The 18,478-nt window shown below is 35.5% G+C and overlaps 2 protein-coding genes across 2 annotated transcripts; one reads left to right on the top strand and one right to left on the bottom strand.

Moving 5' to 3' along the window:
• Positions 1 to 6,941: 6,941 nt before the first annotated feature.
• LOC149662850 (uncharacterized) lies at positions 6,942 to 10,238 on the top strand. Its single transcript, XM_089842340.1, has 10 exons — positions 6,942 to 7,369; positions 7,454 to 7,516; positions 7,586 to 7,837; positions 7,902 to 8,325; positions 8,478 to 8,741; positions 8,803 to 8,850; positions 9,065 to 9,771; positions 9,828 to 10,052; positions 10,118 to 10,178; positions 10,222 to 10,238. The coding sequence occupies exons 1-10, from the start codon at positions 7,250 to 7,252 to the stop codon at positions 10,236 to 10,238; spliced, it is 2,181 nt and encodes a 726-aa protein (XP_089698466.1). The 5' UTR covers positions 6,942 to 7,249.
• Positions 10,239 to 11,253: 1,015 nt separating this feature from the next.
• On the bottom strand, positions 11,254 to 12,504 carry LOC149662851 (uncharacterized). The gene is made up of 3 exons (XM_089842375.1): positions 12,459 to 12,504; positions 12,044 to 12,388; positions 11,254 to 11,985 (listed from the first exon to the last, which is right to left on the bottom strand). Exons 2-3 carry the CDS (start codon positions 12,296 to 12,298, stop codon positions 11,668 to 11,670), a joined length of 573 nt encoding a protein of 190 aa, XP_089698501.1. The 5' UTR covers positions 12,299 to 12,388; positions 12,459 to 12,504; the 3' UTR covers positions 11,254 to 11,667.
• Between the last annotated feature and the right edge of the window lie 5,974 nt (positions 12,505 to 18,478).

Here is an 18,478-nt window from a genome sequence, read left to right on the forward strand (position 1 = left end):
GATTTTAAGACAAACTCCAACATAATTATTACCAAGTTTCTTAATTTTTGAAGAATACCTGTATTGAAATGGCATTCCAATCGTTCATTTTCCAACATGGCGGCCAAATTATCCAATGAATTTCTTCAAATTTTTACAATGAGGTTTACACAGCTCTCATTATAATATCTAAAAGGTTTCATAATTTTCAAACAACATGGTGATATATACTGTACCCAGCATTCATGGCGGCCATTTTCCAATATGGCGACCAAACTATGAAACACAGAGCTGTAAAAATTTACTATGATGTTCATGTGGTTCCAATCATATTTTTCATTAATTTTCATAATTTTTGAAGAAGAGCGTGGAATATATTTTTAGCTGACTTTCCTGTCGGCCATTTTTGAAAATTGCGTTGAAAGATCGGGTTCTACAGCAGGGCTTTTAGTATATTTTTTGTTAAAACACAAACATCCCATTTACTAGTTTTCACATTTATATCGCAATTTTCTAGATCAAACCCTAAAAGTCCTGGGCTATTAGGACAGTAATTCTATGACGTCATGAGTGTAATCGTTTATTTCATTTAAATGATATTCTTACAACCTTGTGCAAAATCAAAACGTGCCCAAATGGTTTTAAGTTTTATCTGTTTTAATGGAAAGTAATTTCGTCATGCGAATATACTACGATTAAAGTTTTTCTGAGAAAACACTGATTTGAGTTCGAGATATCGTGGCTATCGCGAATAATACGAAGATAGAAAAAATTTACCGGAATTAAAATTTCTGTGTAAAACTGAAAAAACCCAGGCGCTTCATTACCAAACATAATTTAATCTATACCTACATCGAGTCGCGATTCTCGCCTACAGGATACCCAAAGTATCTCCGTCGTACTTTTCAACGGAAGTTTTATAAAGCTAGTTACCAGTTGAGAAACATTTGTGGCGCTTATACATGTTGGAGATTACCTTTTTTGATCTTTTTCTCAAATTCTTTAATATAACTCAAACGCTTTCGAATCGGCTTTCGACGTCTGTTTGTCGCTTTTCGCACCACGGTGACGGAATCTTTGCACTGACCGCACTCCGAACACCTCTGACAGTGGGCGCATTCCTTGGTTATATCCTCGGGGATACTGCCGGAATATGTCTCCAGTTCAATTGCTCTGAGAGTTTTCTCAACGCACGTGTTATTCGAGGAGAGCCGGATTTCCGCCAACGAGATCAAAATGGCCAACATGGTTGAAGCCGCGAATACCAGAAACATGACGCTGACATCGTGGAAAGAGGTCTTTGAAAATTCCATTAGTCGTTTTTGATTCAGATATTTCGAACACGCTTTCTTGTTAAGGAGGTCATTTGCTAGGATTTTATGTCCAGTCTCCCAAAAATTCATAAGCCTAAAAAAAGCCTTAATTTTACCTATTTTTTATAAACCGCGGTTGTATATATTTAGGGGCGTGCCAACCTTTCTACTGGAGCGGGAGAGAAAATTCTGGCAGTTGTCCCAGACCCGTACACCCAGTAAGTTGGAAAAAATAATTACAATTCGGAACCGATATTTGGCTAAACCTATATATCGGTATCGGTTTAAACTGGTATCGGCCCATCTTTACTAAATTGGTGCCTTTTGAAATTTCATTAAAAACATTTAAGTTTAAGTATTGTTTTTCAAAGTTTTAATTACATGCTCTGAATTGCGTGGTTTGCCCTGAAACTGTGGAACATACGAAATTTTAGTGGTATGGCTTAGGTAGTCGTTTCCCCGCGAATATAGCGACTTTATAGGTAAGCGATCAAATGTAATTAAGCTAGGCTAGCGATCAAAGATAATTATAAAAAGTTAGCGATCAAGGGTAATTGAACTAAGTTAACGATCAAGGGTAATTGAACTAGGTTAGAAATCAAGGGTAATTGAACTATGTTAGAAATCAAGGGTAATTGAACTCGTTAGCGATCAAGGGTAATTGACCTAGGTTAGCCATCAATGGTAATTGAACAAGGTTAGCGATCAAGGGTAATTGACCTAGGTTAGCCATCAATGGTAATTGAACAAGGTTAGCGATCAAGGGTAATTGAACTAGGTTAGTGACAGGGTTGGCAAAAATTAAGTTTTTTTAAAAAAAAAACAAAAGTTGTGTTTTTTATTGTTTAAAACACGATTTTTTGTTTTAAACTGTTTTTTAAACAAGTAGAAAAAAACAGTAAAAAAACACAAAAAAAACTAGTTTTAAACATGTTTAAATCACTCTTCCAGATCTAATAGTCTATATCGCGGCTCTCCATTTAAGCCACTACTCCCGCTAGCGCAAGGCGCTTATTTTCACAACCTACTTGATTAAAAAAAGGTCTTGGTTTGGACCAAGACAGAAAAAACAAACGATAAGAGTGACGTTTATCAATTGACTGAAGTCCCGATATTGCAATTTTTCTTTATTTATATTAATTTAATCCTTAATCAATATTTAATTCAATCAACTGATTTAACAGTTGGTCGATTTATTCCCTCCAAATTGATTGAAAAAACTACAAATTTAAGCATTTTCAAGAACAAATTAGATTTTCCTAAATTATTTTATGATATTAATTATTTTGAGCGTTCAATATTGAATAAATTTAGAATTTCAAGGTGTAAGAAATTGTCCGTGTGGAATTAAAACCAGGGACCACTTGAACCCAAAGCAAGTATTATACACCTAGACTAACGGACCACGAAACGTATTGAGAAGTAAAACACGAAAATAAAAATACTCCTAAATTTATAATATGAAGCTCTAAGACGCGACCTTCCGGGATTTAACCTGGTACCACTCGCAACCAGCGCGAGTATCATACCCCTAGACCAACGTACAACGAACATGTACTGCAAAGTCAAACAGGAAAATCAAGAGCTCCTAAAATTTAGAATTTGAAGGTGTAAGAAAGGGTCCTTGTCAGGGTTGGCAAAAACTTAGTTAAAAAAATTTGTGTTTTTATTGTTTATAACACGATTTAAAGTTAGATTTTCGGAAAACATTTTATCATGAAATTAATTATTTAAAAGGGAGTACGTGTTGAGGGTACAATATTGAATATTTGAAAAATTCTACTGACTGTTTAAAAAAGAGCAAACGATCTTTTCAAAAGGAAAATATAATTTTTTTAATAGCGGATACAAAATGAGTGTGATGCGTAAATTTGTACATTTAACCCCTAATGTCTAAATGCCTGATTTCTTTTGTGGCCACTATTCAGTCATTTCCGCTTCCGTACTTCCGAGTTTCTTGGTCAGAACTCATCATACATTTGAAACGTCACCACCCCTTACTTATTTGTAGGCGCTCATGTTTTCCGTTTTCGGATTAGGCGTATTAATTTTAGCATTGTCAAAGGCCTGGCTTTATAGATTACGCGTAATCATTTTAGAACAGTAAAATGTACCAACAGTGTAGAGAAACCACATAGGAAAAATGTTATTGCTTTGCTTTAAGTAGATGACAAAATAAGTTATCCTTAATCATATTTTTGAATAATAGTCTTCAATACAGATTAGTAATGGATAAAACAACTGGTAGGGTCTCCAAACAATTAAACACACATTTGAAACAGTCGAATAAAGGAAGGTTTTGACTGAAGCTTATTATTTCTATTATTTAATCTTTTCGCTCATTTTCAAATAAAAAAAGAGTTAAAAATATTCGAAATTTTTCTCCATAAAAAAAACATGTTTTAAACTTTTTGTTGAAAACGTTTTAAACAAATTAAAGTTTTTTTTTCATGGCTGTTTAAAACAAGTTTTAAACCAAAGTTTAAAACAATTTGTTTAAAACTTGCCAACCCTGGTTAGTGACCAAGGATAATTGAACTAAGTTAGCGATCAAGGGTAAGTTTCCACTGTGAAAACGAAGGAAAAGATATTTGAGCTGGATTGGGCGTTGATTGTCATGTCAACCAGTCAGGATTGACACTTTAAATAATGGACACGCAAAGCCCTAAGACTTAAAAGGAGCGCCCGCTTTCACTCCTAAGGTTTAAAACGCTAGTTTCTAAACAACTTTAATTAATAATAAGATTGAATTTCCAGATATTAATAAAAACTGTCTTTGCCGACAAAGGCGACAAAAAGTAAGAGATAATTTTATAAATTAATTTCCTGAAGTAACAGATAATCAAATTTTCACTTTTCAAATCATGATTCTAAAAGAAATGTTTGAAAAGAATTCTTATCTTAGTTTTTTTCACCAAAATTTCATTTGACGAAAATAAATAACAGTTCTTGAAAAGAAATGTCATTTCCTGGGATATTTTAATAATACTAGCTTGATATCAGGGTTTATTTTCGACTAACATGTGCTTTTCAGAGGTTCAAATACTCGGATATCAGAAAAATTGAACTTGATGAATTTAAATTTTGATATTTTAATATTGGAAATAATGTGGAGCGGGAAATTATATAGGCCGTTTGACTGCGATACAGTGGTGGGAATTTTCAGAAGAATCTTCCTTAGAAGGGCGCTATTACGCCTTCTAACCCTTCTTTTCCGTAGAAGAGAGGGCAACACTATAGAAGCTTAAGGGCGCCTTCTTTGAAAAGAAGATTGGGTAAAAGAAGAACCAACTTCCTTCCTACTACCCTACCTTCCTTCCCCAGACCGAAAAATGCATGGAATGGAGCTTTAGCTATCGCGAGCCTCCCTTCTAAGATTTGGAAGGTACTCCCTCGAGAAGGGAGGTGAACCTTCTTTTTTGGGAAGAAATATCCCTTCAGAACTAAAGAAGGCAACTGGCTGGAGAAGGATGTTTACCTCCCTTTTTTGGGAAGGGACAGTGGCAAAGAAGGGAAGTTTTGGGGGAGGGAGGGAATAGGTATTGCCCAAGAAGGGAATTTTTGTTTTTCTTCCGTGATGTAAACAGCCCGTGGAAGGTTTTAAGGCTTCTTTCAATGGGAAAGAAGTTCTGATAGGTAAGGTAGTACAGCTGTATTATGAAATCAAATACGAGAAACTATCGGTAGATGATGTTATTCCACCAAAGAAAATTTATGTATTTGAAGATGTGAATTTGATTGAATCGATGATGATCACTGAACATTTTCAATTTATTTAGTCACTAGTATGTAGTAATTACAAGTATGCTTTTTTTATTGATTGCAATTACTAACTTTCTGCCCTAATGAAATATTCAACCTAGGCCTATATGTGAATTATGTTAAAGATTTTAATAATAAGCATAAAACTATGGATTTTAATATGAAGCATAAAATTACGGAAAATTTCAATATTAAGCATAATTACGGACAATTTCAATATTGAGCATAAAATTGCGGATTTAAGTATTAAGCATAAAGTAACAAATTTTAATGTTAAGCATAAAATTACAAATTTTAATATTAAGCATCAACTTATTAATCTGTGACGATCAAATCAAAGCAGCGATTCCAAAACAGATTCTGATAACAAACTCGACGAAGGTAATCAAAAACTGGCATTTTTATTCAATTGGTTTATGTGTAACCTAAAGGGGAGCCACCGAGATTTGCGGTGTTCTCTTTGTTAGATGCTAGCTCCGCGGCGGGCCGATGAATATTTTTACCCAGCAAGTCTTTTGTGGCGCCCTTTAATCATAGTAGTTTTGCACGGCTAATAAATATATTTCACGTTGTGCACATTTTATTTTTATCCCAGCCTGGAATCCGTTGGCAACTATTTTCGGAGCGCAAGATTCGGATTCGGATTCTGAAGAGGAAGAGGAAGAGGAAGACCAAACACTAAAGGCGACATAAGATGACGACGGTTGAGAGAGAAAAGGCTGCATAGCACACTCCCTGCTATTAGTTGTAAACGATGCCATTAAGGCCAATGACAGCTCGAAAGAGCTACTTGAAAATCTCCAAAACTGGATAAACGTTTTTCGCAAATTGCCTAAATGGACAGAAGAGTTAAAATCAAGAAGTGGCGGCGTTGATTTAAAAATGATAGGGGGTGTTCGTTGGAGCGCTGTTTTTCTGGGATTGGAACGATTCACAAAGGTAAGTTTATTTTAAGGGTCCATATTTTCTAGAAAGAACTTCTGAATGTTTTTTGTCTAACTTCAATTTGAAAAGTTAGACAAGCATGTTCTCATAGAGAATATTTTCAACAATATACATATATATTCCGGGATAATATGTTGAAAGCAATGGTTTACGCTTTGAATAAAGCCAAAAAAGACCCGAAATGTCCAGCTAAAATAGACTTTCCGTTGCCAACGGAAGAGGACGTCGAGGACGCGAAGGAACTCCTCGAGATTCTGAAACCTTTAAAGGTCTCAACAGACTTCTTTCAGAAGAGTGGTCCACTATCCTCAAGCGTTATAGGGGTTCTTTTGACCGTTTTCCAGGACGATTTCAGGGTGGAAACGAAAAAATTCGAAGATATAAAGATCGGAGTCCTGGAAAACTTTAAAAAACGGTTCTCTTCAACGTTGGAGGACCCATTTTACATAATGGCCTCTCTCCTCGATCCAACCCAGAAAAACATACTTTTTGAGAGTAGGTATCATATCTATGTACATGTTTATTATGAATATCGAACATCATTAGGCAGAGATCAGTTCTTATTATGGTAAAATTTTGATCTGTTGCTTTTCCAACTTTGAAGAATTAAATTTTGCTAAAAATAATATTCAATTTGATTCACTTTGATTATAGATACGTCAATAATACAATTCCATGTTCATAATTAACATTAATAAAGTAAAAGTTACGACATGGATATAAGTCATGTTTATACTAATATTTCAAATATTAAGGTTCTTATACACAACCAGTATGGATAAATTTGTATCCAAACTTCAAGTGCGTGGCAAAGACAAGCGCACATGTTTTCATTAGAGAGAGTGTGTTACTCGAAGCTGCGCAGGATCCCACCCTAAGGTTTGACACAGAACCAAAGCCCTACTCGCCGTTTAATAGGTCAGACCATAAGCGGATAATAAACATAAGTGTGCCATTTAAGACCTTTCCCATAGAAATGTTTAACTAAGAGCTTGTCGTACACGGAGCATAAAACATTTGGATTAACAAGTCCTGTTCTAGTCCCATATATGTTCTTTGGGGCTTTCCCGCCAGATTTTTCAAATGTTGTGTGACGTCAACTTCCGAAAGTAGTCCGAGAAGGCCAATATCGGTTATAACGTGGTAGCCATCTTAGGCTAGCACAAGAAATATATTTGTGTTAGCATTTTTAACTAAATTAGAGTTAGCGAAATCTTTAAACGGAACGTGAAAAGGAAAAAGAAGAAGAAATGGTACGAAAATCTAAATGGGATATTCCATCGCCTTTGAAAAAGCCTGTGCCAAGGTTAGAAAGTCTAGGCCTTGCCACAAGTGACTTAAGGATAAGGGCCAGGCTTAACACTCATCTGGTATGTATTGTTATTTTAATCACATAAGCTATTAAGTAACATGTGAATATAATTATGATTTAATTAAATCTTGTATAATCGTAGCAAACCGAAAGTAGCGAAAATGCCACCGAGCCGCTTACGGTGTCAACAACTGAATTTCCTAATGTAAACAAGGCAATTGAAATTCCTGAACCATTTGAAATATGCATTTTTGTTCATTTGTTTTAACCATAGGAGAGTGAAAGCGATAGTTTCTCGAAAGAATTAGAAGCAGTGAGTACAATAGGAACTCCTACTTCTGAAGAAAGATTCGACTTAGAAAAGAAGAGATCAAATTCGTCTCATTCTTTCGAACCAACTGTACCTTCTCAGGGATTGGCAAAACAAGAAGATCATTTTCCTAGCTACATTGGTGTACCATTCACAAGTTTGGTTAATCAGTTTGAAACGTTACATGTCATTGAAAAGACAACTTCGAGTAACGAGGTATGTAATGTAAATCAATTCATATTCATCAAATTTTTGTCATTAACGCAATGAATTCATCCAGTATATTTTGGAAATAACGAGAAAGGGGTCTTATGATACAACCTGTAACAGCGAGCCTTTTAAATGTACCCTGAATGCCAAAGAAACTTCGAAACAAATCGTTTTATTTGGAGGTGTCAAAAAAGAGTTTTCAGTATTGGAAAATGGCGTTTTTTCAAGCACACGAGTAAATGATGCACTTGCTGATTTGGCAAATGTCAATTTGGTATTTTGTGTTGGTCTGGGTACAGATTCAGCTAGAATAGTGTCCGAACTGCCAAATACTCCCAGGACGGTTAAAACATTTGCCTATCCATGCAATCATCTGATGGCAACTACATGCGAAGGATGGTTTCTTAGAAGAAAAAATTCTCAAAGTCAAACGGAGGCTGAATCGCGTGACATCTGCCAGGAATGCAAATATGTAGAAAGATATTTGAGAGTCTGTATGAAGCGAAGAAAAGCAAGTGTGACATCCCCAGCCCGCAGGAAAAGAGCTCATCCGTCGTCTACTTGCCCTACAAAGTTTTTATCTCCAGATAGTTTGGCAAAGAAGAAAAAATTAATCTCCTATAGATTTCATAATTTAAAATTGAAGCTGCCAAGATTGAAAGAAAATTAAACGATATGCAAATGGAGCTTGGTATGAAACAACATGAACAGATGAAAGAAGTTACGCGAACAGTTAATGAGAAATTTTCGCAAGAATTAGATGGGGTGTTAAGCTTTGTTGAAGAATCAGCTAACAACCAAGAAACAATCAAGGAGACACGGGAAAGACTAAGAAAAGCTTGGGACATGGATTGCGATATGCACCTTCAGCAGGAAAAGAAAGTATTTCTACATGATCAATCTAAAAATTGTATGGGTATCTTTGGTTTTTGGCCTTTACAAATGTATAATTGTGTTTATATAATGTTTAGCCACTGGCTGTAAAGGAAATCGCTGGAGCGTTATCACGTACCGCATCGGTTAGTGCTTTTTTGTCCATAAATTCTAATACCAAATTTTATGATCTATTCGCATAGAATACCATTCGAGAATTATATCCCTATGATTCTAAAAACATTCGGATTTAACTGCAGGGTTCGTACACGACCTGATTAACTATGCGGATAGGTCTTTTAAGTAGTAGAAGAAGCAATAAACAATGACTTGATTTTCCTCTTCAACCTCCCTTTAAAGCATTGGCTGTAGCGTGTAGAAGCAAAGCCGCTTATGAAGCGCTTCTTAGCTTCAAAATTCTAAACTTGCCATCATGGCGTTCTATTCAACGTAAAACATCCAAGAATTTAGACGAACCAGGGGTTAACCACGAATATATCAGGGAACAAAAGGAGACATATGATATGTTTGCAAAGGAGCAGATGTCACTGGGCCTTCCAAAACCTGTGGCTGATGGTGTTTTAATTTTTGACGAGGTTAAAGTAGCAGGAAAGGTTGTTTGGAACAGCAAGAACCATAAGCTTATCGGATTAGCAATGCCACCAGAAGAATACGCTTACTTGGATGATTTGTACCGGGAAGTTAATGAGGAAAAAGAAATCCGTAAAGCGAACTACATGCTGCAGTTTCTATGGAGGGACCTTTCATCCAATTACGACATAATTGGACCTTACTTCGCATTGCCAACAACTGCGGACGCTCATGTCACATTTGGATGTCTCTTTCAAGTCCTTAAAGCTTTCCAAATTCACGGTTTCAACGTATCTGCTATAGTGTGTGACGGAGCTTCTGCAAACCTTTCTGTTATAAAGCAGTGTGTTGGCTTGGACGGGACCTTTAGCTATAAATTTAAAAATAATGAACTTGAAATCAGCATTAACGCGAGCTTCCCTAACCCATTCAAACTGGAAAGAAATATTCACTTCATCATATGCCCATCACATCAGGTATACCTTTTATAGTGCTTTAACTGGATTTGGAGTATTCATTATTGTTTTTCCAGTTAAAAAACATGGTAAATGCACTCTTTGCATCTTTTGCCGACCGCGCTAAACTATTTGAAAACCAGGGCATACAGTTTGGTTGGCAACAAATCATTGACCTCAAAGATAGGGATGATAATTTAAGAGATAAGGGTGTAGCGAGGTTAGTCCCGAAACTTTTGCAGGCTTATGTGGAAAGAGACGCTTGGACTAAGCTAAACGTAAAGCCCGCCCGAATTCTACAGGTAAAAATTTTTAGCTTATTCTTTTTAACACGTAACTTTAATCGTAATTTTTTTATATTTTCAAGCAAAATGATGTTTTATCTGCGTTATACGAATATGCTAACCCAGAACCAAATCTGAAATCCAGCAACCAAGTTGAAAAATCTAAAGATGCTAAGAATGTCTTGAGCACATACTCTTATTTGAAGGCCTGCCAAAGCCTTTTTGAAGATGGAATGTTATCCAAGACACAAGTAGCTTCTTTAGATAGCCCTGCTTTGTTAAACCTTGACCAAGGACTGCAATATTTCACCGACTGGCTTAAAGATATTTTTGGTAAGAATAATTTTTGCGTCAACAATTTGTACGAACCCTGTCTACGAATAAACATAACACAACCATTTTTATAATGTTCATCCAATCATTTTGTTTATATCTCGATTTTTGTTTTCAGAGAACGATCCTGATTTTAACCCCAGCCATCCCAGACAAAAGAAATTTCTCTCTTGGCAGGTACATTATTTATACAATGATCTAAAGGTGATGATAAATCTATAACCGTTTCACCATATCGTTTTAACATTGGTCAGACGTGGGGTTTATTGCGAATAATGGTTTTTGGAATGAAGAGCCACGCCAAGGAATTTCTTGAAACATATCCTGATGGTCAATATTATCTCTGCCCTATCAGAATTAACGGAAGCGCTGTCGAAACCCTTTTTTCCCAGTACAAGCACAGTGCAGGTGGCAAAATTAGTAGTATAAATTTTCATACTCTACGGAAGCATGCTCTAACGAAGAGAGATATTAAGGGTCACCACAGTGGTAAGGGCTATAGAGACGTTCCTCTCTATGTAAGAGACGCATTTAAAAAGAAATTTGAGTCCAAGAAGACGATAGAGCCTAAAAAGAATTCAATCACAGCCTCCGTCAGTGGGACAAGTTGTACAAAGTACTGACTTCATCAATTGAAAAATGACCTATAAATAAAATTTTATAATTTTTTTGGGAGTCCTAAGTGCATAAAAACTTAATGACTGGCCAATTCATTCTCCTTTTAAAGGTACCAAAAAATGTATAACGATATGTTTAAAGTTTGATCATTTTAATCACAATAATAATATCAAAATACCAATATCACAATACGTAGGAAGAAAAGTGTGCAGGTAGCTTCTTGATCCTCCTTCCATTTTCTCTCACTTCTAAATGATCACATTGATTAAAGATTTTTTGAACATTTTTAGTGGGTCTTTTTTTTGTTTCTTTAATGGTGTATTCTTCAGATCAATTTCTTTGAAAATGTTGTTCCCACATCCTGAAATTTGTTGGTCCAGTGTTTCTTGATTTTCTAATAGTTTCTTGAGATTTATCTCTTCGGAAATAACATGCTCACTAGCTATCTTATCTACCAGTTTTCGTTTCTTACATCTGAGGGAACGTTTTGGGGTCGTTTCACTCTGCTGTAACATTTTGAACTTTGGGCTACTATATTCCAAACTTGTTTCCTTAGAGCTTGGGCTTGGAGTAGTTTGAACATCGCTTAGAGAAATATCACTCATTTTATTTAAAAACACTTCCTTCTGACTAGAATCTCTTTCTGGCGGCGAGACCATTTGTTTAGTTTGGCTGAACTTAGTTATTTTGATACTCTTTGGTTTAGTTTTTTTATTGGAATTCTTTGCATTATTATTTTTTTGGCATTTTTAGGAACTGTAATTTTAGGTTTTGAGCCAACGTTCTTAGAAAGAACATAAAGTTCATCCCTTAGCCCATTTCCACCTTTCACTTTCTCTTCTCTCGATGTTATGAATTCGTTGCATAAGGCGTGGGTGAATTTTCTCTGTAATTCTCTGCATATTATCACACCGTCTTCTCTGGTAACCAAAGATTCAGCGCATCGTAAAAAGGTTTCTGTGAGGATCGAGTTGTGTTGCTCAACGAAATCAGCAACAGCCTATATTTGTGAAAATTAATTACTAAGCCGAAAATGAGGTTCAATGGTAATAACGTACCTGTAGAATTCTATGTCCATGTTTTTTTACTCCGTCTTCGCATAAAACTGTCCTTATGACACTGTTTAACTGAGAAAAGTATTCATTTAGCTGAGCTTTCGGAATAAACAACCCTCCTCGATCTCTAATTTTTATGCCAGAGAATGAAATTTCAGTTTTCTCTTCTGTGGACTGTCTAATTTTCAGAGCTGCATCATAGAGGATTTTGGATTGCAAAACTTGGTTTTCTGATAGGTTTTTGGACGTCCCATACATTGTTCTTCTTTTTGATTTGCGCCAAACTTCCCCAATACAACCGCCACCGATTGTTAGCAACGATCTTGCATAAGATTCTTCTTCGTATACCTATTCATAATTTGTTTCTCGTTAATCAAAACCAAATTATCGTCACAATAATGTTTTAAGGTTAACATACTGTTGTTTCTTTAATTCCCACTTCATCACTTGGATTTGAGCGTTCTTTTTTTTTGACACCAATATTTTACTACCTCTTCTCCATATGTTTGCAATATTGATAGTAAGTCATTCTTTTCGTATGGTGTTATCGACAGGATAATATCTTCAAATGTTTTGAAATTGTTTCTTATAAACGTATAAAATTTGAACATAGTACTACAACTCTGTAGTTTTGAATCCCTAGCAGTAGCATTTCGTTTTGGTTTATTCCCCTCGAAAATGATTAAAAACTGTTTAGACAGTTGATCCACAATCGCGAAAACTAAGCCGGCCTCTTTTAATTGTTGGTGTAAACACTCCTTGGCACTGGATTCACCAAATGTCTTTATAATTACAGAATTAATTGCTTGCACAATTTAAACTACTACGCACTCATCCATATCAACTGTTAGACTTGGCTGACACGAACGTCGAGCAGACGACCAACCGGTAGCTTTGAACTAAATATACTATCGCGTAGGGATATCAGAACTTCCGTATTCCGGGGGTTCGGCTAATGACGTAAATTTCGTCATTTCAAAAAAACTACGTCATTTACGTCATTTTCCTTAAACAAGGTTTTAGTGAATAATTACCTATAATGGCACACTTATGTTTATTATCCGCTTATGGTCAGACCTTGAAGCCACCGTACCATGTAATGAACGCAGCCCTATGAGAGAATTGGAAAATTACCTTTTACAACCGAGATGTCTACAGGCTGACATTGCCTTAGATTATAGGAGAGGTCACGAGGAAAGCGCGCTTGAAGAAGCTGTCTTTCGATAAAACACGTAGCAGACATTCTAATGTACCGAGAATACAACAGAAAATAAAAATTTTGCAATTGTTTGAAAATATTTTGATTTCGTTTTGCACGATTTTCCATTGGATAATACCATAAGTAATCCATTACCCTTTAGCTAATTAATTTTGCAACAATCCACGGCTTTATTATTATCAATACGCGTCAATGTGAAACTCGGAGAGGTAAGGACCGGTGTGGGGGGTATGAACGGATAATCGGTTTCACACTTTGCACAATCTCATTCTCCATGACGCCTCAGTTAAGCAATAGACCAGTACCGTTAGAAAGGGGGTGTAGACGGTGTATCTCTCCCTCTAGGCGCTCTCTTGTAAGAGGGGATACTGTACACGCCCAGTCTTCAATACAGATTAGTAATGGATAAAACAACTGGTAGGGTCTCCAAACAATTAAACACACATTTGAAACAGTCGAATAAAGGAAGGTTTTGACTGGAGCTTATTATTTCTATTATTTAATCTTTTCGCTCATTTTCAAATAAAAAAAGAGTTAAAAATATTCGAAATTTTTCTCCATAAAAAAAAACATGTTTTAAACTTTTTGTTTAAAACGTTTTAAACAAATGAAAGTTTTTTTTTTCATGGCTGTTTAAAACAAGTTTTAAACCAAAGTTTAAAATAATTTGTTTAAAACTTGCCAACCCTGTTTAGTATGGTTTGAATTTGATTTTGTTTGTGTTTAGGAGATACAATTGCCGTCTTTTCTATTTACTTTTTATCCTTACTTTTAGGAAGATCAAATATTTGTTCATTTCCTCGGCATGTATGTGAAAGAATGGATAAATCGAGGCATATGCTTTTATCATTATCATTTCAGAATGATTATTGGTTCTCTTATCAGATCGAAAGTTCGCTTTACTGTTGGCACTGTGAGACAGAGTTTTGAACATGGTTTATTTCCCTTATCAGTTCAAATAATAATATATTATGATAAGAGAGATTTTATGTTTTTAATAATAAAAATTAACTAAATTAATATTTTATGGGTGTTATAAGATGCAAGATAACACAACCAAAAAATTAGAAACACATTAACTCTGGCTTATCTTTAAACCGTCCTCGTCTTTTATACTTTAATGTCACGTGACATTCTGGGCTCTGACCATTTAAACATGGCGCTCTTTTTAGATCAATCATGTTCTTATAGTGAACATGGCGTTTAAACCACATGTATGACAAGGGTTATTTACCACACGGGCCACGTTGTCGAATATTACGCTTAAGCCTAACATTTTCCCCTGTTATATTTAAGACATTCGATCCTGCGTGTGTACTTAATTACAGTTTAAGATGTTCCCATTAAGAGGAGGGTGCCTGATTCACTGACGCCATAGGAAGACTGTGACACGTCATGTACGTTTCACTGACGTCACAACAATATTGGGTGAAAAATGTGACGCCATGTTTGATTCACAAGAAGATTGTCCGAAAGATGCGGTGGACGCCATGTCTGATTCATTGACGCCATATTTACTGGTGCCATGTTTGATTCATTGACGCCATATTTACTGGTGCCATGTTTGATTCATCGACGCTATATTTACTGGTGCCATGTCAGATTCATCGACGCCATATTGACTGGTGCCATGTCTGATTCATTGACGCCATATTTATTGGTGCCAGATCATGTGCCAGATCTGGCACGACGCCAGTGTCCCCAAATCGGTACTTTCCTACTACTCAGAGAGATAATTTGTCAAGATTTGAGAGGCGTCAAGATCAACTATAGAGAAGCCGAAATGCAGAGGACAACGCTACAAGGCAGATTAGAAGACTTGATGAAAATTATGCTGAATTCGAGCTTATGACAGAGTATGCTAGGAGAACCGTTAGGAGACAACACTCACAATATTTTGAAAACACCTATCTGCAAAATATATCATATGGTCCAGATTATAAATGCGAATGCTGTTCTGGACTATTTTTCCGTACTTCTGTAAAAAAACAGAGTCGGTGAAATACTTGTCAGTTGAAGGAGTACACGAGAGAGTGCTTCCGTCACATATTTTGTTGTGTGGTTCTTGCCACACACTCTCAAAAACGTTTGTTCAGATCAGAACAAAATTGCGTTCGGAGGTTTGTCCCCGTAGCTAAACGTTTTTTTTTGTTCTATTTTGAACGCCTTACATAGCGTTCAAAATAGAACGCGAGGACTTCTTTTGAGAACTCAAGTGTGTCACGTAGAACGACAATTTAGTGTTCAATAATGAACAAAAGTGTTTTTTGGATTTATTTTAGAGTTCACTAATGAACGATATTGTTATATTTCGAACGGATTGTTAACGTTCATTATTGAATGATATTGTTATATTGGGAACGCATACTCAACGTTCAATGTTGAACAAAATAGTGTTGATTTGAACTGATTCAAGGCGATCAAAATTGAACGATACTGATATATTTCAAACGCATTTTTAACGTTCAATATTGAATGATATTGTTATATTGGGAACGCATACTCAATGTTCAATGTTGAACAAAAAGGTGTTGTGTTGAACTCTCTTAAAGGCGATCAAAATTGAACGATACTGATATATTTCAAACGCATTTTTAACGTTCAATATTGAATAATATTGTTATACTGGGAACGCAAACTCAATGCTCAATGTTGAACAAAAAGGTGTTGTGTTGAACTCATTTAAATGCGATCAAAATATTCCGAACGCATGAATAACGTTCGATATTGAACATAATAGTGATTTTTTGAACTAATTTGAAAATAAAAATTTAGAACATTAAAAATGTAACACAGTTTAAGACAGGTAAAGTCAGTTTAATAATAAAAAAAAAACAATAAAAAATTATGATCTAGCTAAACAGATAATTTATTGTAAATGGCCGTAATGGATGTTGATATTTTCTTAGCATCAATCTTCAGTACTACTTTTTCTAAAAACTCCAGAGTTTTAGAGAGTCCCAATGAATACATTATTTGAAAGGCATAGTAGCCTGAGAATATGGATGCAATTCCATTTTCGAAGTTACCGACTTCGAAAGAAACTGCTTCAATTTTAACCTCCATGGCTGAGGTGTAATAATCCTCGCCATGGAAAACCAGTGTTGGCGTGCTGAATTTTGTTTCCTGAAATAATATCAAACCCTTATTCCTACTCTGGTCAAGTTATCCTTATATTAAAATAGTATTAAATGTAAAGCGAATAAAATCATCATGTTTGAAATATTCACGCTCCCTTTAAAGGACTATAGGAATTTTTTTTAATTCCTTCAAATTATTATTTGAAAATTATTAAAATTTAAGATTTAAACTTACATTTTGAGCGATCCACAACTCTATATTTTCCCCGAAGAGACTAGGAAGCTCTAAAAATATTTTCAATGCTATTAAATCTTAAACATGGGAATATATACCTTTGACTTTTTCTTCGGTTGAGACTTCAGTCAATTCCACAAGACTTGCCAGAAATTTCTGAACATTTTTTTTCTTCTTCGGATTACGTTTAATGATATCCAATATTTTTGAGGCAAGAGGTTGGAAAAAATGAAAAATTAATTTCTCTGCCGAAGGTGTAAAATCTTTTATCCGACTAAGCTCATACACAAGCTGAAATATAAATGAAGCTCATGAATTCTGAATTTTAGAGCTGAAGTTGTAAGTGGACATACTTGGTTCTTTAGGCACAAAACTGGAAATTCTGTAATCACTTCTTCGACATTATTATTGTAAGCATAGGCCTGTCTGTACGTCATTGTTCTTTGCATTTTTCCATCAATAATGGTGAAGTCCAAATGCGCCTTTTTACTTTCTTGTTGCACAACTTTAATGTGTGCCTTAATACTCTTTCTGTCTTCCCCTAATCAAAATTCACTCTAATAATATAAAGTAAATGTCTATAGTTTACCACCTTCTTACGCAAAAAGGTTTAACCTAAAATAGTGACAATAAAAGGAGGGTAGAGATATAAATCAAGTGATTTTTTATGGATTTTTCTACCAATTATAAGACCTATCTGCATAGAGAATCATTCAGCAAATATCTCCGAATGGTTCAAAAATAATATGAAAGTTTCAGATTTCACTGTTAAATTAAACGCAGCGCCTCCAACCAATTGTGGAACGCCCTGCCTACCAGCGAACAAAATACTCGTAGCACGCGCTATATCAAGTGCTATTATAGCCCGAGATGTGATAAACAATGTACTTATCACACCGGTTTTGCCCCCACCCACGCGCTATGCAGTGATGTATTTAACATTTTATGATGATAATTGACGCTTGTCCTATTTACAAGATTTAAAAACAAGCCCTCTCTGAACCTAAAAATTTACTTACGGCTGGGCGGCCAGACCTATTCAGTTTCGTTTTTGTCTGTTTCTCCGCGCTGGATTCAATACTTCGTTCTCTTTTATTAGAATACTTCTCCTTCATAACTCGTACAACGTCTAAATTACCCATTTGCATCCTCTCATGCCGAAATTTCATTTTCAGTGAATTCATCCATGTGTCCTTGTTTAGAAACGTTTAATTTTTAATTTAACTTTGTGTAATTATAAATATTAAAATTATAATAAAACTCAGGAAGAGGTGAAAGTGGGGCAAAGCCCCCACTTCAATTAAAAACTTTGGCACGCACCTGATAAGCCTATAAATAATACTTCACTTACATAACCACTAGTGTTAGGGAGCCGATCTTTCAAAAACTTGTATTTAGTTATCAGCGGCCGAATTCAGCTGCCAAAGAAATCTCCTGCTACCTCTCCTAAGCTCGCTCATTGGTCAATCCAAATCAAACTTGAGCCTTTTAATTGGCGATGGTGGTTATAACCCGTTTTCACATAACGGTTGCGGTTGGATTTTGAGAAGAGGAAGAAAAACCTGATTCTGGTTCAGTTCAGTTTCCCACGCAATCGGAACTATATTTGCGTGCAAGGTCAGTTAAAAGTGTAATTTACTGTGAAAGGTCAGTGCAATAACCTTTGACCTAGCTTTTAAGGTATTCTGCGCCATCTAGTGCCTGAACCCCCTATAATCTCGGACTTGGAATTTGTTTTTGATCATTGCACGTGACTCCAGACAACGTTTGACAACCAAGGTAATGTTTATTGTAACCATGTACTACAGTAATAATGAAAATGTTAATCTTAATATCGTCTTCTTTATGTTCACATCGTAGGCTTACCGACCAAATTGTTAAATAAATGTAACCATGTACTACAG

Source organism: Phalangium opilio, unplaced genomic scaffold (genome assembly GCF_054372755.1).
Source record: "Phalangium opilio isolate 3A_F unplaced genomic scaffold, DU_Popi_V2 ptg000063l_1, whole genome shotgun sequence".
Taxonomy (NCBI): domain Eukaryota; kingdom Metazoa; phylum Arthropoda; class Arachnida; order Opiliones; family Phalangiidae; genus Phalangium; species Phalangium opilio.